A 23,708-nucleotide genomic window follows, 5' to 3' on the forward strand; every position below is an offset into this window, starting at 1 on the left:
AAAGTCAAGCAAGTCCCCTCGCACCTAGTGGGTTGGAGACACTTTGCAGATCTGATTCGGACCCTTATGGAAGCTTACCCATCACAGTAAAACACGCTAAGGAAGCAGCATGAGCAGCGCGGAACTCAGGTCGTTAACCTTCCTCTCCTCCACTCTCTGGTTTTTCTCCAGTGCATTCCGTCAGCGATTGTGAGCTTTGCTGCTTCAAGGAGAAACGTCAATGTGGTGAGTCCTACCTTCTGTCTGTCGCCTTCCAAGTGGGCCCACTGCTCATGGGCTGGGAGAGGGCCCTGATGGCAGGGCTCAGTAGGCATGGGTGGGAAGGTGGGCCGGCGCTTTTAGGGGCTGACAGGTATGTGTGTGTACGTGTGTGTGTGTGCACATGTGTGTATGCACTGTGTGTGTATGTATGTGCACGTGTATACACATGGTTAGTGCCTGTGCGTGTGTACCTGCGTGCACCTGTATGCATGGAGGGGGCACGGCTCCACAGCCAAAGTGGCAAAGTGGGTGCAGAGAGGTGGCCCACAGCAGCCCCCATGGAAAAATGACTTCTGACCCAGACTGCAGGGCTGCCTCCTTTACACCCTCTGCCTGGCAGAGAGGCCAGGGGAGACCGGCATGCACAGGGTACCCACCTGGCTACTAATTCCTGTGTGTCACAGTTTCAGGGTTTTAATGAACGACCTAGAACTTGGTGTAATGTCATCTTTATTTCTTCAGTTGTTCAAAGGGGAAAAACTCTCCCGTCTTGTTTTCCAGATTCCCAACTTTCAGATACTGTTTGTTTCCACGTTTGCTGTCACCACCACGTGCTTAATTTGGTTTGGATGTAAGCTCGTCCTGAACCCGTCGGCAGTAAACGTGAGTTGTTGGGAAGAGAGCAGCTCGCATACCTGGTCGACTGGGATGTATTTCCCTACCGCTGTCACCCGTGAGTGGACTGTAGGGAGCGTGGAGCACGGGGGACAGCAGAGACTGGTCTGCCCCATTCCCCGTGGGCTGCGGGGCCCCCAGTGTGGGCCTGTCACCCGCTTAGTGAGCTCGGAGCCTGTGGCAGCTGCCCTGGTGCACTGCGCTTCTCGGGTCTGCCCCGTTTCCAGAATTTTACACTCTCCACTCAAAAGAAAATAGATAAAAAATAAATAAATATTTATTTATTTTTCATCAGAAGGAAAGAGTTGTCTTTATTTAACTCTTTCATTGATTCCAGTAGATGGATTTACTGATAAACAGTATTTAAAAAAAAATTTATCTTTAACGATTTCGCATTTTAATCATGTTTAAGTGTACAGTTCAGTGGCATCAATTGCTTTCACCCTGTTGTGAGCCATCACCACTATCTATTCCCAAAACTTGTCCAGCATCCTGAACGGAAACCCAGTGCCCGTAAGCCCTAGCTCCCCACCCCCTTTGCCCCCGCCCCCGGCAGCCTCTGTCTGCTCTCTCTGTCGGTACGTGTGCCTATTCTGAGTGTTTCATGTACGTGGGGTCATACAATACTGGTCCTTTTGTGTCTGACTTATTTCACTCACATGATGTTTTCAAGGCTTATCAGTATCATAGCGTGCACCAGGACTTCATTTCTCTTTACGGCTGAATAATACTCCACTGTAGGCATGTAACCTCGTAGTTTATCAGATAAACAGGATTTTTAATATCTCATTTCCACGGTAGTTTTTAAAATTAAAATACTAAACTTCATCAAATCTGCGATGCTGTTGATGATAAGATACACCATTCCTTTATGTACCCTAAGAAAAATGGAAAAAAAAAAAAAGGTCATTTAGACTATGATGCCAAAAGAGAAAAAACTCATAGAAAACTGGAAATAGAGCACTTCCTCAACTGGATAAGAAACACATCCAAAAAACCCACCACAGACGTCTGTTGCCGTGGAACGCTTTCTTTAAGATCAGAAAAGAAGGAAGTGACCCCTGAGGCTGGGCGTCTCGACCAGTCTCGTGAGGCAAGAAAAGTCCGCTTGAGAGCTTGACAAGAAGATTGCTGTTATTAGCAGATGAGATAATTTTGTGCCTACCTGGTGTCTTAGCAGAAATATCACAAATGGATGGCTTTAACAAACAGGAATTTATTTCCTCACAGCTTAAGCAGCTAGAAGTCTGAATTCAGGGCACTGGCTCTAGGGAAAGGCTTTTTCTCTGTCTCTGGGGGAAATTTCACCTCTCTTTGAGCTTCTGCTTCTGGGTGGTCTTCATGTGGTTTGGTGTCTCTATTTCCCGGCCACTTCTTGCCAGCTTGCTTGTTTAATCTCTTTTATATCTCCAAAGAGATTGACTTAAAATACACCCTACACTAATCCTGTCTCATTAACATAACAAAGACAACCCATTCCCAAATGGGATTATAGCCACAGGCATACCCAAAAACCAAACCCAGTGCCGTGGAGTTTCCGACTCAAAGAGTAGAACTGCCCCATAGAGTTTCCAACGAGCTCCTGGTGGATTTGAACTGCCGACCCTTTGGTTAGCAGCTGTAGCACTTAACCACTATGCCACCAGGGTTTCAGCCACAGGCATAGAGGCTGGGATTTACAACACCTATTTTTTAGCGACAGAATTCAATCCATAACACTTGGTGTTACAATCATTAAGAACATTTAGCAAAACTGCTGGATATAAAAATTAATGTAAAATACTAATCATGTTCCTACCAGCAACCAAAAATTGGAAAATGTAATTTAAATAAAGCTGACACTTTATAGAATTGCCTATAGTGCTAATCTATCTCACCAAGAGCCTTCCTCACCCTTGCTAACTCTTTACTTCACCAAACAAGACGTCCTTCTCTAGCAATTGACCCTCCTAATGACATGTCCAAAGCAAGCCAGTCAGTGTTCTGTTGTGATCCATAGGGTTTTCCTTCGCTAATTTTCAGAAGTAGACTGGCAGACCTTTCTTCCTAGTCTGTATTACTCTGGAAGCTCTGCTGAAACCCGTCCACCATAGGGTGACCCTGCTGGTATTTGAAATACCAATAGCATAGCTTCCAGCATCATAGCAACACACAAGCCCTCACAGTATGACAGACTGATGGGCGGGTAATGGTTTGAAATTATAATGCTTCTTTATTAAAGAAATCCTAGATAAATGTCAGTTTGAGGACTAAAGTGCGCCTGACCCAAGCTGTGGTATTTTTAATTGCCTAATATGCATGCGAAAGCTGGACGATGAGTAAGGAAGACTGAAGAAGAATTGACACCTTTGAATATGGCACTGGCAAGAATACTGAACGTACCATGGACTGCCAAAAGAATGCACAAATCTGTTTTAGAACAAGTACAACCAGAGTGCTCCTTGAAAGCAAGGATGGCAAGACTTTGTCTCACTTATTTTGGACATGTTATCAGGAGGGGCCAGTCCTTGGAGAAGAACGTCATGCTTGGTAAAGTAGAGGGTCAGCAAAAAGAGGACGATCCTCAACGGCATGGGTTGTCATAGTGGCTGCAAGAACAGGCTCAAGCATAACGGCAATTGTGAGGATGGTGCAGGACCCAGCAGTGTTTTGTTCTGTTGTGCAGAGCATAGCTATGAGTCACGGCTGACTTGACCACACCCAACAACAACGACGACAAATAAATAGAGTGATATACCAAGCTCAGGACCAGACACCACAGAGATGAGAGGTCCTCTCTAACTAATCAGCAGACTAAATGGGCTTAAATCTGGAATCCTGCAGGTTTATATATGGGTCCATGGGCCACAGAAGGACAGCCACCCTCCCTCCTCAAAGAAGAGGCTGGGGGATTCATCTCACCAGTACCAGAAATCATTATAAAGGTGTCGTAATAAGACAGTGCAGTCTCAGCATTGTTGTTGTCCTCAGATGCCATCGAGTCGGTTCCTACTCAAAGCAACCCTGTGTACAACAGAATGAAATGCTGCCTGGTCCTGCACCGTTCTCCAGTTGTTGTTATGCTTGAGCCCATTGTTGCACTCACTGTATGAATCCATCTCCTGGAGGGTCTTTCTCTTTTTCAGTGACCCTCTACCTTACTGAGCATGATGTCCTTCTCCAGGGACTGATGCCTCCTGATAACATGTCCAAAGTAAGTGAGATGAAGTCTTGCCATCTTAACTTCCAAGGAGTACCTGTACTTCTTCCAAGACAGACTTATTTGTTCTTCTGGCAGTCCATGATATATTCAATGTTTTTTGCCAACACCGTAATGCAAAGGTATCAAGTTTGCTGAATTCCTAAAAATGAAGCTGGAATTTCACTACGGTTATTTTAAGTTTGTAGGATCATTTTGTGAGAATCAGCATCTTTATTATGTTAAGCCATCCCATCCAAACGTATAGCCGTCTCTCCATTTGTTCATATCATTGTTTATGTCCTTTATTAGAGTTTTGATGTTTTGTAATGTGTATTCTTGGTTGTAAGGTTTTCACTGACTAGTGCTTTTCAAAAGTAGACTGCCGAGTCCTTCTTCCTAGTCCGTCTTATTCTGGAAGCTCAGCGGAAACCTGTCCTCCGTGGATGACCCTGCTGGTATCTGAATACCGCTGGCATAGGTTCCAGCATCACAGCAACATGCAAGCCCCCACAGTACGACAAACTGACAGTCACATGGGGGATGATGAATATTGAATATACCATGGACTGCCAAAAGAACGAACAAATCTGTCTTAGAAGAAATACAACCAGAATGCTCCTTAGAAGCAAGGATGGCAAGGCTGCGTCTTACATACTTTGGACATGTTGTCAGGAGGGATCAGTCCCTGGAGAAGGACATCACGCTTGGCAGAGTACAGGGTCAGCGGAAAAGAGGAAGACCCTCAACGAGGTGGATTGACACAGTGGCTGCAACAATGAGCTCAAGCATAACAAGGATTGTAAAGATGGCTCAGGACCGGGCACTGTTTTGTTCTGTTGTGCACAGGGTCACTATGAGTCGGAACAGACTCGACGGCACCTAACAACAACAACAACAACATTCTTGATTGAGGAATTCTAGGTAACTCACAGATTTTGTTGCTAATATGAGTGATATCTATTTTTATTATTGTATTTTCAGATGGATTATTGGTGGTGAAGACAGAGGCTATTGATTTTTTAAATTATATTTCGAAATATTTTAAGAATCAAAAAAAATTTTTTCCTTTTTTTTTTAAATTGTGCTTTAAGTGAAAGTTTATAATTCAAGTCAGTTTCTCATACGAAAACTTACACACACATTGTTATGTGACACTAATTGCAATCCCCATAATGTGACAGAACACTCCCCCTTTCAACCTTGGTTTTCCTGTGTCCATCCAACCAGCTCTTGTCCCTTCCTGTCTTCTTATTCCGCCTCTGGACAGGAGTCGCCCATTTGGTCTCCTGTATCTGCTTGAACCAAGAAGCACACTCTTCATGAGTATTATTTTATGTTTTATAGTCCAGTCTGATCTTTGTCTGAAGAGAGGGCTTCGGGAATGGTTTAAATTCTGGGCTAACAGAGTGTCTGGGGGAAATGGCTTCGAGGGTTCCTCAAGTCTCAGCTGGGCCATTATGTCTGAGCTTTTTACGTGAATTTGAGTTCTGCACCACACTTTCCTCCTGCTCCGTCAGGGAATCTCGGTTTTGTTCCCTGTCAGGGCAACCATTGGTGGTAGCCAAGCACCATCTAGTTCTTCTGGTCTCAGGTTGATGGAGTCTCTGGTTTATGTGACCTTCTGTCTCTTGGGCTAATATATCCTTGTGTCTTTGGTGTTTTCCATTCTCCTTGCTCCAATTGGGTTGGGAAAAATTGAGGCATCTTAAATGGCTGCTTTCTAGCTTTTGAGACCCCCAGACACCACTCACCAAAGTGGGATGCAGAACATTTTTTTTTACCTCTATCCTTTTTTTCTTTTTATTGTGCTTTAAGTGAAAGTTTACAATTCAAGTCAATCTGTCATACAAACACTTATTTTGAAAGTTTACAATTCAAGTCAATCTGTCATACAAACACTTATACACATGTTGTTATATGACCCTAGTTGCTCTCCCTACAATGTGACAGCATACTCCTTTTCTCCACCCTGCATTACCTGTGTCCATTCAACCCGATCCTGTCCCCCTCTGCCTTCTCATCTTGCCCCCAGACAATAGCTGCCCACATAGTCTCATGTGTTTACTTGAGCTAAGAAGCACACACCTCACCAGCATTGTTTTATGTCTTATACCAAACCAAAAAACCAAACCCAGTGCCGTTGAGTCAATTCCGACTCATAGCGGACGCTATGAGTTATGCCTTATAGTCCAGTATAATCTTTGAAGAGTTGGCTTCGGGAATGGTTTTAGTTTTGGGCTAACAGAGAGTCTGGGTCCCCCCAGTCTCAGTCAGACCATTAAGTCTGGTCTTTTTATGAGAATCTGAGGTCTGCATCCCACTTTTCTCCTACGCTATCAGGGATTCTCTGTTGCATTCCCTGTCAGGGCAGTCATTGTGGTAGCCCGGCACCATCTAGTTCTTCTGGTCTCAGGCTGATGGAATCTCTGGTTTATGTGGCCCTTTCTATCTCTCGGGCTCATATTTTCTAGGTGTCTTTGATGTTCTTAATTCTCCTTTCCTCCAGGTGGGTTGAGACCAAGTGATGCATCTTAGATGGCTGCTTACTAGCTTTTAAGACCTCAGATGCCACTCACCAAAGTCAGATGCAGAACTTTTTCTTAGTACACTTTGTTACGCCAGTTGACCTAGGTGTCCCCTGAAACCATGGTCCCTAGACCCCCTCCCCTGCTACTCCGTCCATCGAAGTGTTTGGTCGTGTTCAGGAAACTTGTCAGCTTTTGGTTTAGTCCAGTTGTGCTGACTTCTCCTGTATTATGTGTTGTCCTTCCCTTCACCTAAGATGATTTCTTGTCTACCGTGTAATTAGCAAATGCCCCCTCCCTCCCTCCCACCCCCGTAACCGTCAAAGAATGTTTTCTTCTGTGTTTAAACCTTTTCTTGACTTTTTTAATAGTGGTTTCATACAATATTTGTCCCTTCGTGACTGACTAATTTCACTCAGCATAATGCCTTCCACATTCACCCATGTTGTGAGCTGCTTCGCGGATTCATCGTTGTTCTTTATCATTGCGTAGCAGTCCATCATAATTTGTTTATCCATTCGTCTGTTGATGGGCATGTAGATTGTTTCCACCTTTTTGCTATTGTCAAGAGTGATGCAATGAACATGGGTGTGCATCTATCTATTTGTGTGACGGCTCTTATTTCTCTAGGATATATTCTAAGGAGTGGAATTGCTGTAGAATAGAATAGAACTGCCCTGTAGAGTTTCCAAGGAGCGCCTGGGGGATTCGAACTGCGGACCCTTTGGTTAGCAGCTGTAGCACTTAACCACTACACCACCAGGGTTTACAGGGTCAGTGGAAAAGAGTAAGACCATCAATGAGGTGGATTGACACAGTGGCTGCAACAATGAGCTCAAGCATAACGATTGTAAGGATGGCACAGGACTGGGCAGTGTTTCGTTCTGTTGTGCATAGGATCGCTATGAGTTGGAACTGACTCGACGGCACCTAACAACAACAAACAACATCCAGTTATGCCAGCACCATTTGTTAAAGAGGCTGTCTTTCCCCCATTTAACTGACTTTGGGCCTTTGTCAAATATCAGCAGCTGATATGTGGATGAATTTATGTTTGGACTCTCAATTCTGTTCCTTTGGTCTATGTATCTGCTGTTGTACTAGTACCAGGCTGTTTTGACTACTGTGGCGGTGTAATAGTTTCTAAAATCAGTAGTATGAGGCCTCCCATCTTGTTCTTCAGTAATGCTTTACTTATCTGGGGCCTCTTCCCTTTCCATATGAAGCTGGTGATTTGTTTCTCTATCTCGTTAAAAAATGTCGTTGGAATTTGGATCAGGATCGCATTGTACCTGTAGATCATTTTGGGTAGAATAGGCATTTTCACAATGTTGAGTTTTCCTATCCATGAGCAAGGTATGTTTTTCCACTTATGTAAGCCTCTTTTGGTCTCTTGCAATACTGCCTTGTTGTTTTCTTTGTATAGGTCTCTTACATCTCTGGTCAGATTTATTCCTAAGTATTTTATCTTCTTGGGGGTGATTGTAAATGGTATTGATTTGGTGATTTCCTCATCGAAGTTCTCTTTGTTGATGTAGAGAAATCCAACTGATTTTTGTATGCTTCTCTCATGTCCTGATACTTTGCTTCTATTAATTCTAGTAGCTTTCTTGTGGATTCTTTGGGGTTTTCTGTGTATAAGATCATACCGTTTGCAAATAGGAATACTCTTACTTCTTCCTTACCAATTGGATGTTCTTTATTTCTTTTTCCAGCCTAATTGCTCTGGCTAGGACCTCCAGCACAATGTTGAATAAAAGTGGTGATAAAGGGCATCCTCGTCTGGTTCCCGTTGTCAAGGGGACTGCTTTTAGACTCTCTCCATTTAGGATGATGTTGGATGTTGACTTTGTATAAATGCCCTTTATTATGTTGAGGAATTTCCCTTCTATTCCTATTTTTCTGAGGTTTTTTTTTTTTTTTTATCATGAATGGATGTTGGACTTTGTCAAATTACGTTTCCTGCATCAATCGATAAGATCTTGTGGTTCTTACCTTTTATTTATGTGATGGATTACATTGATTGTTTTTCTAATGTTGAACCATCCCTACACTTGGTCATGGTATGTATCCCACTTGGTCATGGTGAATTATTTTATTTGATACGTACTTGAATTCTATTGGCTAGAATTTTGTTGAGGATTTTTGCATCTATGTTCATGAAGGATATTGGTCTGTAATTTTCTTTTTTTTTTTTTTGTGGTGTCTTTACCTGGTATCAGGGTTATCCTGGCTTCATAGAATAAGTTTGGGAACATTCCATCGTTTTCTATGTTCTGAAATACCTTTAGTAGTACTGGTGTTAACTCTTCCCTGAAAGTTTGGTAGAATTCTTCAGTGAAGCCAACAGGGCCAGGACTTTTTTATTGGGAGTTTTTTTTTTTTTATTACCTCTTCACTGTCTTCTTTTGTTATAGGTTTATTTAGTTTTTCCACCTCGGTTTGTGTTCATTTAGGTAGGTAGTGAGTTTCTAAAAATTTGTCCATTTCCTCTAAGTTTTCAAACTTGGTAGAGTACAATTTTTCATAGTATTCTGTTATGATTATTTTAACTTCAGTTGGGGTGTTGTGATATATCACCCATCTCATTTCTTATTTGGGTTATTTGCTTCCTCTTCTATTTTTCTTTTGTTGGTTTGGCCAATGGTTTATCAATTTTCTCAGCCTTTTCAAAGAACAAAGTTTTGGTCTTGTTGACTCAATTGTTTTTCTATTCTCCATTTCATTTAATTCTTCTCTAATTTTTATTATTTGCTTTCTTCTGGTGCCTGAGGGATTCTTTTGCTGCTCTGTTTCTATTTGTTTGAGTTGCGGGGTTAATGTTTTGATTTTGGCCCTTTCTTCTTTTTGGATGTGTGCATTTATTTCTTTCAATTGACCTCTGAGCGCTGCTTTTGCTGTGTCCCAAAGGTTCTGGTAGGAAGTATTTTCATTCTCATTTGATTCTATGAATTTCTTTATTCTGTCCTTGATTTCTTCTATAAGCCAGTAGTTTTTGAGCAAGATTTTGTTCAGTTTCCATGTATTTGATCTTTTTTTTTCCCTTGCTTTTTCTGTTATTGATTTCTACTTTTATGGCTTTATGGTCAGAAAAGATGCTTTGTAATATTTTGATGTTTTGGATACTGTTAAGGCTTGCTTTGTGGTCTGTTCTGGAGAATGTTCTATGTGCATGAAGAGTCCCACTTCCGTCCTAGGGGGTATGGCAATAGCTGAAGCCGGACTGGAACCGGACTGGGACTGAGCAGGGAGGAGGCAGGTGAGGGGAGAGAGGCACTTCCCAGAGGGGGAACGGTTATTTGAGGTAGGCTAGACGCTTGCACTTACCTTTCGAAGATCCAGCACTGCTTCCCCTGGCTCCAGAGGCTTGTGCAGATCCTCCACCGCTTGGTGTCTCCTGAAGTGGAAAACGTGTCCCGAGTGCTACTGCTTGCCTCAGCCCTCCTGCGCCAGCCAATCCCAGCCTGCAGGGTGCTGGCCAGGCCAGGTCTGGCAAATCCTCGCTGCTTCTGAACCGTCTGTCCTTCCCTCCCCTTGCCACTCAGTTCGATCTCCTCAACTTTGTCTTTGATGTTCAGGGCTCCTAGATCGTCATATGTAATTGATTCACTTGTTTTATGGGGTCTTTGTTGTAAGGGGGGCCACAGGAGGCGTCTGACTATTCTGCCTCCTGGATTGCTTGTTTCCTAACTGTGAAGTTTTGAGAGTTCTTTATATACTGGATACGAGAGCTTTTTTTTGTCAGATATATGTGATTTGTAAATATTTTCTCCCGTTCTGTAGCTTTTCTGCTCATTTTCTTAACAGTGTCTTTTGCAGAGCAAAAGTTTTAAATTTTGATGAACTCTATCTCTTATCAAGTCTTTCTTTTATGAATTGTGATTTTGGTATTTTGTCTAAGAACTCTTTGCCTAACCCAAGGTCACAAAGATTTATCTCCTATGTTTTCTTCTAAAACTCTTACATTTAGATCTGTGATCCATTCTAAGATTTTGTGTGTGTGTGTGTAAGATATAGTAATATTTAGGACGAGAGTCATTTTGTTGCATGCTGTTGGTAGGTGCCGTTGAGTTGGCTCCCACTTATAGCGACCCTATATGCAACAGAAGGAAACACTGCCTGGTCTTGTACCGTTCTCACAATCATTATGCTTGAGCCCATTGTTGCAGCCACTGTATCAATCCATCTTGTTGAAGGTCCTCCTCTTCTTCACTGACCATCTACTTTACCAAGCATGATGTCCTTCTCCAGGGACTGGTTCCTCCTGATAACACGTCCAACTTAAGTGAGACAAAGTCTTGCCATCCTTGCTTTTAAGAAACATTCTGGCAGCACTTCTTCCAAGACAGATTTGTTTGTTCTTCTGGCAGTCTATGGTATATTCAATATTCATCGTCAACACCATAATTCAAAGGCGTCAATTCTTCTTCAGTTTTCCTTATTTATTGTCCAACTTTCCAATGCATATGAGGCGATTGAAAATACCATGGCTTGGGTCAGGCGCACCTTAGTCCTCAAAGTGACATCTTTGCTTTTTAACACTTTAAAGAGGTCTTTTGAAGCAGATTTGCCCAATGCAATACATCGTTTGATAGCTTGACTGCTTGCATAATAAAAAATAGAGAGTTGCAATTAAGAATTGTGATGTCAGTCTGGTTAGTTTTTGTCGTTATTGTTTTCCCCACTTCCCCACTGCCGTCAAGGTGATTCCCACCCACAGCAACCCCATACTGTTTCCAAGGCTGTAAATCTCTACTAAAGCAGACTGCCACATCTTTCTCCTGAGCTGCCTCTGGTAGTTTTGAACTGCCTGACTTTCGGTTAACGGTTGATTTATTCTTGCTTTTAGTGTTATTAAATTCCACTTTAATGTCTTTGGGTTTTTCTTTCTCTCTCTTTTTAAGCAATGCACCACACTTCTCCCTCCCCACGGCCCCCAATAAATACTAGTCTACTTTCTCTCTCTATGCCTGTTCTAGATACTTCATATAAATGGAATCATATCTTATTTGCCCTTTGTGGCTGGCTTCCTTCAATCAGCCTGTTTTCAAGTTTCATCCAAGTGGTAGCATGTATCAGAACTTCATTTCTCTTTATGGCTAAATAATACTCCATTGTATGGATAGACCACATTTTGTTTATTCATTCATCTGTTGATGGATACGTGGGTTGTTTCCACCTTTTGGCTCTGGTGAATAATGCATTGAACACTGTTGTGCAAGTACCTGTTTGAGTCCCTGGTTTCAGCTATTTGGGGTATATGTCTAAGAATGGAATTTCTGAGTCATATGGTAATTCTGAGGAGCAGGGGTTAAGCACTCGGCTGCTAACCAAAAGGTTGTTAATTCAAACCTGCCAGCTGTTTCATGGGAGAAAAATGTGGCAGTCTGCTTCTGTAAAGATTACAGCCTTAGAAATCCTATGGGGCAGTTCTACTCTGCCCTATGGGGTCACTATGAGTCATAATCGACTCAGCTGCAATGTTTTTTTTTCTTTATGGTAATTCTTTACTTAACTTTTGAGAAATCATCAACCCAAGCATTCGAGATCGTTATATCCTCTTGATGAATCAACCCCTTTATGATTATGAAATGACTTTCTTTTTCCTGATGATTTTCTTTTTTCTGAAATCTGCTTTGATATTAATATAGCCATTCCAACTTTCTTTTGACTAGTGTTAGCATAGTTCATCTTTTTCCATCCTTTACTTTTAACTTATTTGGTTTTTTTTTGTTTATGGTAAACAGCATATTTGCCTATTTATTTTTATTGTGCTTTAGGTGAAAGTTTACAGAGCAAATGAGTTTCTCTTACTTTTAACCTATTGTGTCTTCATAATTAAAGTGCAGTTCTCACAGTACGATTGGGTCTTGCGTTTTTATTCAGTCTGACTATCTCTGCCCTTTAAGCGGGTGTTTAGATCCCTTAAGCTCTGGTGGTGCCGTGGTTAAGCTACCCAGCCGTGCTTTCAAAGCAAAGAGCATCAGTGGGCATTTTAGCCAAATGTCTGCATGAGGCTTTGGGAATGAGTTTACCAAATACCTTCCTGCTTTTGCTTTTATCATTGGCATTACTGTGGTGGACCAAACCAACCAAAAACTCTGAGTTGAGGAGGAAGAAGGGGCTGAGCAGTGGTGGGATTAAGAATTGAAGGAAGATGGTTTCAGGGGACATCTAAGTCAATTGGGATAATAAAATCTATTAAGAAAACATTCTGCATCCCACTTTGGAGAGTGGAGTCTGGAGTCTTAAACGCTTGCAAGTGGCCGTCTAAGATGCATCAATTGGTCTCAACCCACCTGGAGCAAGGAAGAATGAAGAACACCAAAGACACAAGGTAATTACAAGCCTAAGAGACAGAAAGGACCGCATAAACCAGAGACCACATCACCCTGAGACCAGAAGAACTAGATGGTGCCCGGCCACAACCGATGGCTGCTCTGACAGGGAACACAACAGAGAACCCCTGAGGGAGCAGGAGAGCAGTGGGATGCGGACCCCAAATTCTCGTAAAAAGACCAGACTTAATGGTCAGACTGGGACTAGAAGGACCCCAGAGGCCACGGTCCCCAGACCTTCTGTTAGCCCAAGACAGGAACCATTCCCAAAGCCGACTCTTCAGACAGGGATTGGACTGGACTATAAGATAGGAAATGATACTGGTGAGGAGTGAGCTTCTTGGATCAAGTAGACACATGAGACTATGTGGGCATCTCCTGTCTGGAGGGGAGATGAGCGGGCAGAGGGGGCCAGCAGCTGCCCGAGTGGACACGAAAGAGAGTGAAGGGAAGAACTGTGCTGTTTCGCTAGAGGGAGGACACTTAGGGGTGTACAGCAAGAAAGGTGTATGTGAATTTTTGTGTGAGAGACTGACCTGATTTGTAAACTTTCACTTAAAGCACAGTAAAAATTAATTAAAAAAAATAAATAAATAAGATAAAATATTTACAAGGGCAAATCAAAAAAAAAAAGAAAGAAAGGATTGAAGGAAGAGGAAGAGCCATGTTTCAGAAGCGGGGATGCAAGGGAGACTCAGCTTGGAGAGGGAGGGGCACGTGGAGGCCTGGAGTTCAAGGTTTCAGGTCTCCCATCCATCTCCAAATCCAGGGTGGTGTTTTCGTGGTCACACCCCAGAAGAGCCTTAGCCCACGTGCCTGACCAACGTTTATTCATGAGTGCGAGCACACAGCACTGCCGTTAACAGTCTGTGGGCTGGGTCATGGCTAGCAAAGCCGAGGCCCGGCCCTGCTCTCTCTCCAGCTGCAGCCACTATCGCTTGCTCCCCAGCTCGCTCCACAACTCCTCCACCCTCTTTCTGCTCCTCAGACTTGCCAGCTTGTATGGAGGGAGTGAAAGGCAGGCCTGTCAGGCAGCGTGGCATGGAGGATGGTCTCAGGAGGGAGCTGAGGTCAGCTTGTCTAAGTGGGGCCTGCATTTGTCCATCAAGGGTGGGGCAGGATTGGCACCCGGGAGCCTGGGGGCCACGTCCAGCCTGCGGCTTGGTTCTGTATGGCTGTGAGCTAAGAGTGGTTTCAAACAAACAAGAATGTGAGACAGAGCTCACCAGGCTTCTGGCTTTTGACAAGAAAATTTCCCCACGCTGATCCAGAGCTTTGGGTAGGCATTGAAGGCTGTCCATAAGATTGTCCAACGAACTCATTTATTGGCTAAATGTGAATAAAACCTTTAAAAAAAAATACTTATTTCTTTTTCAGATCAATTTCAACCTGATCCTGCTCCTCCTGCTGGAGGTGCTCATGGCTGCTGTCGTGATCATTGCCGCGCGGTCCAGTGAGGAGGCCAGCAGAAAGAGAAAGGTGGGCCGCCCCAACCTGCCCCACCCTGCCCCACCCCACCGTGGTCCCCACCAGGCAGCCCCCACGAGATGCTTCCTCTGACAGCCTACTACCCGCTCTGTGTGGAGCTGTCTGCTGTAGTGGCCCACGCACCGCCAGCTCCCTGGGCAGCGGGGTGCCACTTTCTCCACGCGTGTAACTCTCACGCTCGTCCCCAGTAACATCACCTCTGGGCAGTATCACGCGGAGGGTCTGCTGAAGTATCACGAGTGAGCGGGATGCTGGGTCTCGGACACATTTTCCTAAGTCCATGTCTGAACTTCTGCTCTCAAGTCTGGAGATTCACCAGCGACTGGGAGGTGGTCGGATTTCAGAACCACCTGTGCAAGGGGCCCGGCCCACCCTGTGCACTGGGAGCCCCTGCGTACCTTGGGGTGGACTGCGGGCACAAGTGCACCTCCTTGGCCAGGTGTGAACCCACTGCATCAAACACTTCCTTACGTCTGTCTCCTCCTAAAAAAAAAATTTCCTTCTAGGCTGAGAAAACCACCATTTTGGATGAGGCGACCTTTCCTGCTCGTGTCCTGAAATCCTATTCGGTGAGAAAATTTTTCTTTCTTTTTTATTATTTTGTTTACTTTTAAGTGAGCGTTTAGGCTGGATGAAATTATCAGATTTATTTTTCAAGATAACTAAGATGGGGCTATGTAAACGATGATTGCGAGGCACTGTGGCTGCCTGTGAAAGCCACATCAGTTCATTGACTGCAAATCTCCAGGCACACTATTGGTAACAAAACACCTTACCTTAGGAGGTGCCACCAGTATTCATTAATTCTTAGGGCGGAGTTATATAGGTGGGTAGATACAGATACAGACATGAATGTGGGGGAGGGAGAGACAGACAGACAGACACAGTTCTGGTTGACACTTTTCCCAGCATCATTCTTAAGGCAGCCCCTTTCACTCTCAACAGTGTCCTGGTTTGAAGGATAAATTATATGCCCACCCTTTCTCGTTAATTGTGTTTTTAGTCTTTTATTCCCTTTCTTATTCTTTTTTTTGGTCTACTTGTAACTAGTAAAAGGTTAAAAATCCCCCAATCTGATTGTGATGTTATTGGTTTCTCTTTGTAATTCTGTAGTTTTTCACTGTGGATTTTGGAGTCCATATTTTTTTTTCTCTCATAGAAAAATTTATATACACCTTGCTATATATATATATATATATATTTTTTTTTTTTTTTTTTGCTATGTACTCTTAGTTGCTCCGCCCCTAATGAGACAGCACACTCCTTCTCTCCACTCTCTATTTTCGTGTCCATTCAGCGAGCTTCTGATCCCCTTTACCCTCTCATCTCCCCTCCAGACAGGAGATGCCCACATAGTCTCATGTGTCTGCTTGATCCAAGAAGCTCGCTCCTCACCAGTATCATTTTCTATCCCATAGTCCAGTCCAACCCCTGTCCGAAGAGTTGGTTTTGGGAGTGGTTCCTGTCTTGAGCTAACAGAAGGTCTGGGGACCATGACCTCTGGGGTCCTTCTAGTTTCAGTCTGACCATTAAGTCTGGTCTTTTTACAAGAATTTGGGGTCCGCATCCCACTGCTCTCCTGCTCCCTCAGGGGTTCCGTGTTGTGTTCCCTGTCAGCGCAGTTATCGGTTGTAGCCGGGCACCATCTAGTTCTTCTGGTTTCAGGCTGTTGTAGTCTCTGGTTTATGTGGCCCTTTCTGTCTCTTCAGCTCATAGTTACCTTGTGTCTTTGGTGTTCTTCATACTCCTTTGTGGAGTCCATATTTTTAGTTACATACACGTTTAGAATGGCTTCCTCACAAATTCATGTTTTCCCACCATAAACCAAAAAAACCAAACCCACTTTCATCGAGTTGATTTCAACTCATTGCAACCCTGTAGGACAGAGTAGAACTGTCCTGTAGGGGTGTCCAAGGCTGTAAATCTTTGTGGAAGCAGACTGCCACGTCTTTCTCCTGTGGATCAGCTGGTGGCTTCAAACCACTGACCTTTTGGTTAGCAGCCGAGCGCTCTAACCACTTTGCTACCAGGACTTTAAAAAAAAAAACCAAACCCGTTACCGTCCAGTCGATTCTGAATTGTAGAAACCCTCTTTATCTTTACCAATGCTTTTTGCCATGAAATCAATACTGGCTGACTTAATTAAGGCACAGCAATGATCTCGTTAATATTTGCCTGATACATCTTTCTTGCTCTTTCAACTTTTCTGTGTCTTTATATTTTAGTACCCTTTTTATAGACAGCTTCGAGCTGTGTTTTGTTTTTGTTTTTAAACCAAATTTGCTGATCTCTGTCTTTAGACTTCCGAATTTAATCTATTTACTTTAAAGTGATTACTAATACAATTATATTTATTTTTACAACTTTTTTGTTTTGTTTTCTATTTTCCTTATTTGTTTTTTTCCCCTCCTTTCCTGCCTTCCCTGAATTGACTGCAGCTTCTTCCTTCTTTTTCCCTCTTATTTTGGACTGGAAACGATACACTGAGGTATTCTTTGAGAGGTTACCTTTGATACTGTAACATGCCCTTTGATATACAAGCCATAGGGTGCTTGCTTTTCTGCTCCCCTGAGCTGGGATAAGGCTCTAGGAATACCCAGGGGCTTGTTGCCTAGTTTGTAACATTTCGTAACTGTTTGCTTCTTCACTCCACAAATTACAAGCTAGGATGTATGCTTCAGTAAGCGTTTACACACCCGGCTTTCCCAGTTCTTTGCTTCCTCTTTCTTCTTGCATTTCACTCTTTGCTTCTGGTCCAGTTTCTTCTACGTAATGTACATTCTTGACAAGTCTTCTGAAGAGCATCTGTTTTTGGTAGTCTTTTTCCCCCAGCTTTTCTCCTTTGTCCTTCATTCCTAAGTGACAGTTTTGACTTGTCAGAACTCCAGATAGACTGTGTTTTCTCTGAGCACCATCCCACTGCCCACTGTGTGCCTGCTGGCCACGTGGTAGATAGCCTGCTTCTTCATCTGAGGTCTTCTGTTTCTGGAGCTGTCAGCTCTGCAGTCCCGACCTCAGGTGTGAATCCAGTGTTATTACTCCATCTTGGGGGCTGTGTCTTCTGAGTTCAAGGGTGCATGCACTCTGGGTCCTGGAGAGCCCTCGCCACCCTCCCTCTCCCATCGTATTCGCCCTCCCCCACCCCCATCCTAACCACCCTTCTCCCTCCCTCACAGCCTCCCCCTACCTTCCCCCATCCTTCCCCTCCTAATCCCCCTCCCCATCCTATCCACCCTCCCCTTCCCCTCCTCTCCCCACCCTCCCGATCCTCCCGCTCCTACTCCCCATCCCCCACCCTCCCCACCCTCCCTATCCTCCCCCTCCTACTCCTCCTCCCCCATCCTAACCACCCTCCCCCCACCCCATGCCTGTTCCTGCCGGAGCACTGTCTCTGACTCTGCTCAGTCAGCTCCATCTTCAGGTCTGGCTCCCAGCTCTCCCTGCACTGGGCTGTGCGGCTCTTGAGCCTCGGTGGTTGTGCTTCTCACGTGTTGAGGTTTCTCGTGTGCCTGTGTCCTTTTCAAATCCTCCCTGTCCTGTGTGTGTGCTATGTCCCCTGCGAGCACCATGAGGATGGGGCGGTGGCGCCCAGGGTCCTGTTTCCCCAGCACCTGGTGAGCCCCTGGAACACAAGAGACACTCGGGGAGTATGTGCTACAGAGACAGAGAGGACGTAAGGAAAGCAGTGGTTTAGGACCCTGTGATGAGACAGAGCTGGGGGTGTTTGGGGTTAGGGTGGGTGTGAAGGGATGCTCACACCTCCACCTGAGTCCCTCCTGGCTACCACCTGCCGGGGGCTCAGTCCAGAGCCCATCTAAGTGGGTGCCACGGAAGTCAGTGTGGCCAGATGCAGTCCATCCAGCATGGGGTGGTGGCCCAAGAGAGACCCTCACCTGGGGGCCTGGAGGCCTGGGAAGTGGGGAACCAAGGAGCAGGGGAGACTGGAGGCCTGGAAACCAGGGGGCCTGAGGGCCTAGGGACCTGAGCTCCTGAGGCCTGGGGGCTGACAGACTGGGAAAGTGGGGGCTTGGGGCCTGGGGGCCTGGGGGGTCTGGGAAGTATGGGGACAACTCCAGAAAAAGAGTTGCCCACCCTACGTGGCCGGCTGGGGTGACGGGACCAGGATGCGTCTGCATACAGAGATTCTGGGTGAATCTGGAGGAGGTCCATCCCCACTCCATAAGGTGGGGCCAGGCAGGCTCCTCAGGGTCCCTCGAGGAGCGTGAGAATGGGTGGCACCCAGCAGCATGCAGGTCCTGGGGCTGGGGGTGCAGACGTCAGCGTGGCTGACCTCAGCATGGTGACCCCCCTTGTGTGCCCCTCCCTCAAGGTCATCGAGATCATCGCTGGTATCTCTGCGGTCCTGGGAGGAGTAATTGCTCTGAATGTGGATGTCACGGTCTCAGGCCCCCACCTCTCCGTGACCTTCTTCTGGATTTTAGTGGCTGTGAGTACACAGTGCAGGCTAGCCCTGGGCGCCACTGCATACACCTGCCTGGCTCTGGGCTCATCACACCCACTGAGGTTGGTTTAGAGCTCAGTTTCAGAGGCCTAGGCAGGAAGTCAGCACTGGGAGAATGGAGCAGCCTCTGGGGGAGAGGGTCCTTCTGAGCACCTCTGTCCAGGAGGATTTGGGGACTGAGGAGCAAATGAGTCAAATGTACCTGTTATGGATAGAGTCGGGTCCCCCAAAAAGTCATGTGGAAATCCTAACCCCTATACCTGTGACCGTGACCCTACTTGGAAATAGGGCTTTCTATTGTCATGTTAATGAGGTCACACCAGAATAGGGTGGGTCCTAAACCTAATCCCTTCTGAGTTACAAAAAGACCAGACTAGACACAGAGACACACACAAGAGGGAGGACGCCACATGAAGACAAGGCAGAGGACTCCACAAGCCCGGGAGCAGTGAGGAGAGGAGAGAAAGGGTCGTCCCCCAGAGCCGACAGAAGGAGAGCCTAGCCTGCCGACGCCTTTGCCTCGGAATCCTGACCTCCAAAACCGTGAGACAGTGAACCCCTGCTCTTTAAAGCCACCTGCCTCGGAATCCTGACCTCCAAAACCGTGAGACAGTGAACCCCATCCTGACCTCCAAAACCGTGAGAGTGTGAACCCCTGCTCTTTAACGCCACCTGCCCCGGAATCCTGACCTCCAGAACCGTGAGACAGTGAACCCCTGCTCTTTAAAGCCACCTGCCTCGGAATCCTGACCTCCAGAACCGTGAGACAGTGAACCCCTGCTCTTTAAAGCCACCTGCCTCAGAATCCTGACCTCCAAAACCGTGAGACAGTGAACCCCTGCTCTTTAAAGCCACGTGCCTCGGAATCCTGACCTCCAAAACCGTGAGACAGTGAACCCCTGCTCTTTAAAGCCACCTGCCTCGGAATCCTGACCTCCAGAACCGTGAGACAGTGAACCCCTGCTCTTTAAAGCCACCTGCCTCGGAATCCTGACCTCCAAAACCGTGAGACAGTGAACCCCTGCTCTTTAAAGCCACCTGCCTCGGAATCCTGACCTCCAGAACCGTGAGACAGTGAACCCTGCTCTTTAAAGCCACCTGCCTCGGAATCCTGACCTCCAAAACCGTGAGACAGTGAACCCCTGCTCTTTAAAGCCACCTGCCTCGGAATCCTGACCTCCAGAACCGTGAGACAGTGAACCCTGCTCTTTAAAGCCACCTCCCTCAGAATCCTGACCTCCAAAACCGTGAGACGAGACAGTGAACCCTGCTCTTTAACGCCACCTGCCCCGGAATCCTGACCTCCAAAACCGTGAGACAGTGAACCCCTGCTCTTTAAAGCCACCTGCCTCGGAATCCTGACCTCCAGAACCATGAGACAGTGAACCCTGCTCTTTAAAGCCACCTGCCTCGGAATCCTGACCTCCAAAACCGTGATACAGTGAACCCCTGCTCTTTAAAGCCACCTGCCTCGGAATCCTGACCTCCAAAACCGTGAGACAGTGAACCCCTGCTCTTTAAAGCCACCTGCCTCGGAATCCTGACCTCCAAAACCGTGAGACAGTGAACCCCTGCTCTTTAAAGCCACCTGCCCCGGAATCCTGACCTCCAAAACCATGAGACAGTGAACCCCTGCTCTTTAAAGCCACCTGCCTCGGAATCCTGACCTCCAGAACCGTGAGACAGTGAACCCCTGCTCTTTAAAGCCACCTGCCCCGGAATCCTGACCTCCAAAACCGTGAGACAGTGAACCCCTGCTCTTTAAAGCCACCTGCCTCGGAATCCTGACCTCCAAAACCGTGAGACAGTGAACCCCTGCTCTTTAAAGCCACCTGCCTCGGAATCCTGACCTCCAGAACCGTGAGACAGTGAACCCTGCTCTTTAAAGCTACCTGCCTCGGAATCCTGACCTCCAGAACCGTGAGACAGTGAACCCCTGCTCTTTAAAGCCACCTGCCTCGGAATCCTGACCTCCAGAACCGTGAGACAGTGAACCCTGCTCTTTAAAGCCACCTGCCTCGGAATCCTGACCTCCAAAACCGTGAGACAGTGAACCCCTGCTCTTTAAAGCCACCTGCCTCGGAATCCTGACCTCCAGAACCGTGAGACAGTGAACCCTGCTCTTTAAAGCCACCTGCCTCGGAATCCTGACCTCCAGAACCGTGAGACAGTGAACCCCTGCTCTTTAAAGCCACCTGCCTCGGAATCCTGACCTCCAAAACCGTGAGACAGTGAACCCCTGCTCTTTAAAGCCACCTGCCTCGGAATCCTGACCTCCAGAACCGTGAGACAGTGAACCCCTGCTCTTTAACGCCACCTGCCCCGGAATCCTGACCTCCAAAACCGTGAGACAGTGAACCCCTGCTCTTTAAAGCCACCTGCCTCGGAATCCTGACCTCCAAAACCGTGAGACAGTGAACCCCTGCTCTTTAAAGCCACCTGCCTCGGAATCCTGACCTCCAGAACCGTGAGACAGTGAACCCTGCTCTTTAAAGCCACCTGCCTCGGAATCCTGACCTCCAGAACCGTGAGACAGTGAACCCTGCTCTTTAAAGCCACCTGCCTCGGAATCCTGACCTCCAGAACCGTGAGACAGTGAACCCCTGCTCTTTAAAGCCACCTGCCTCGGAATCCTGACCTCCAGAACCGTGAGACAGTGAACCCTGCTCTTTAAAGCCACCTGCCTCGGAATCCTGACCTCCAGAACCGTGAGACAGTGAACCCCTGCTCTTTAACGCCACCTGCCTCGGAATCCTGACCTCCAGAACCGTGAGACAGTGAACCCCTGCTCTTTAACGCCACCTGCCTCGGAATCCTGACCTCCAGAACCGTGAGACAGTGAACCCTGCTCTTTAAAGCCACCTGCCTCGGAATCCTGACCTCCAAAACCGTGAGACAGTGAACCCTGCTCTTTAACGCCACCTGCCTGTGGCGCTTTTTGTTTCAGTGCCACCAGGTGACTAAGACAGCGCTAAACACTCAGGTTAAATGCTTAGCACCACACCTGCCGTGCGTCAGTGCTGAATGAATGGTCATAATTTTGAACATGGTCCTGGGATGTGGGTAGCTTTCATCACTGTGTAAGTTTCATCCTAAAATTACTTAAATAATGTAACATTGTCTAGCTTCCCCAAGAGTCTCCCCCGGGGCTGTCGGCCTGAGTCTTCCTGTTGGGAATGTACAAGGCAAGGGTGAGCGCTGGGGACACAACATACACAGGGTCTCAGAGTGACCCCCCCATCACTTCTTGATTACCAAAGGGAGAGGGACCCAAACGGTGGAGGACTCGGCAGACACCACTTGAATCCAGGAGTCCAGGTTAGCACATCGGCCCCATGCTGGGAGAACACAGCCTGCCGTCTGTCGTTTTCCTCCCTCTGACCCCGAAGAGGCAGCAGACTGACCCACATGGAGAGGCGGTCTGGTCTGCGACAGTTCTGGCCCGTGCTCTTCAAACAAGGCCATGTCATGGAGGCAGCAGAAGGTGGAGGAGCTGCTCTGAGCAGAGACTGGCACGCGTGGCGAGGGAACTTGGCTTGAGCTTGCTGATGTGGCAGCTATAAAAAGAATGTGATTGAGACACAGGGAGGATTTAAATGTGGACTTTATATTAGACAATACTGTGGACTCAGTGTCAAATTTCTCAAGTGAGATATTCTGGATTGTGGCTGTGTAGGGGAATGTCTTATTTGTAAGAGACATGTGCTGAAGTGTTTAGGGGAAGGTATCATGATACCCAAGTGTCTTAGTCGTCTGGTGCTGCTATGACAGAAATACCACAAGTGCATGGCTTTAACAAAGAGAATTTATTTTCTCAGCCTAGCACGCTACAAGTCCAAATTCAAGGTCTCAGCTCCAGGGGAATGCTTTATCTCTCTGTCAGCCTTCTCGTCAGTCTTCCCCAGGACTAGAAGCTTCTCCGCGCAGGGACCCTGGGTCCAAAGGATGTGCTCTGCTCCTGCCACTGCTGTCTTGGTGGTATGAAGTCCACCTGTCTCTCTGCTCGCTTCTCTCTGTTATATCTCAAGAGATTGCCTTAAGATGCAGTCCAATCTTATAGATTGAGTCCTGCCTCACTAACACAACTGCCACCCATCCTCTCTCATTAACATCATAGGGGCAGGATTTGCAACATATAGGAAAATCACACAATACCGGGAATCCTGGCCCAGCCCAATTGATACACACATTTTTGGGGGACATAATTCAGTTAGAATCCGCCAGGCGCTCCTCAGAAACTCTGTGGGGCAGTTCTACTCTGCCCTACAGGGTCGCTTTGAGTCAGAATCGACTCGACAGCACTGGGTTTAATTCAATCCATGATACTAAGAGAGATTGAGGGTGGAAGGGGAGTGTGCGGCTGTGGCGAAATGTTAACAACTGCTAATTTTAGGTTTATACTGTTCTTTGCACTTAAAAAAAATTTTTTTTGCACATATATATATATATAAATAAAATCTATATTATCCGGTTACATATACACTGTATATATCGTACTGCTACGTATATGTTAGACTGTTCTTTGCACTTATAATCCAGTGTCCTTGACTGACTGAAGAAAGAACTTAAGAGGGGAAATCCATGGGTACAGTGGCCCCTGTGTGGCTTTCTTTCCACTGAAGTATCTCTGTGAGGACCCACCCTTGGTCCTGAACCTGTAGAGGAGGCGGTCCCACGCACTTCAAGTGGTGGTAAGTCCGGCACAAGTCGGCAAGCAGCAGCTCTCCAGACCGCCAAGCTCACAGTGAACGCTCAGGGTGGCGACCCGACACAGCGTGCATCTTCCGACTTTCTCGAATCTTCACTGTTTCCCTGCAGTTGCCCAGAGGAGCACGAGT

General features: G+C 46.3%; 1 protein-coding gene across 5 annotated transcripts in view; it reads left to right on the forward strand.

Moving 5' to 3' along the window:
- MLC1 (modulator of VRAC current 1) overlaps nucleotides 1-23,708 on the forward strand; it is a 38,813-nt gene that overhangs the window by 5,694 nt on the left and 9,411 nt on the right. For 3 of the 5 annotated variants that reach the window (XM_003422848.3, XM_064285204.1, XM_064285205.1), the window contains 5 exons: nucleotides 172-225; nucleotides 763-864; nucleotides 14,298-14,399; nucleotides 14,915-14,977; nucleotides 18,739-18,855. In XM_003422848.3, the coding sequence (XP_003422896.1) occupies nucleotides 172-225; nucleotides 763-864; nucleotides 14,298-14,399; nucleotides 14,915-14,977; nucleotides 18,739-18,855 (438 nt within the window). The remainder of the gene's footprint in view (nucleotides 1-171; nucleotides 226-762; nucleotides 865-14,297; nucleotides 14,400-14,914; nucleotides 14,978-18,738; nucleotides 18,856-23,708) is intronic. The other 2 variants (XM_064285206.1, XM_064285207.1) reach the window with 2 other exon arrangements.

The sequence above is a fragment of the Loxodonta africana genome, chromosome 4 (genome assembly GCF_030014295.1).
Source record: "Loxodonta africana isolate mLoxAfr1 chromosome 4, mLoxAfr1.hap2, whole genome shotgun sequence".
Taxonomy (NCBI): Eukaryota; Metazoa; Chordata; class Mammalia; order Proboscidea; family Elephantidae; genus Loxodonta; species Loxodonta africana.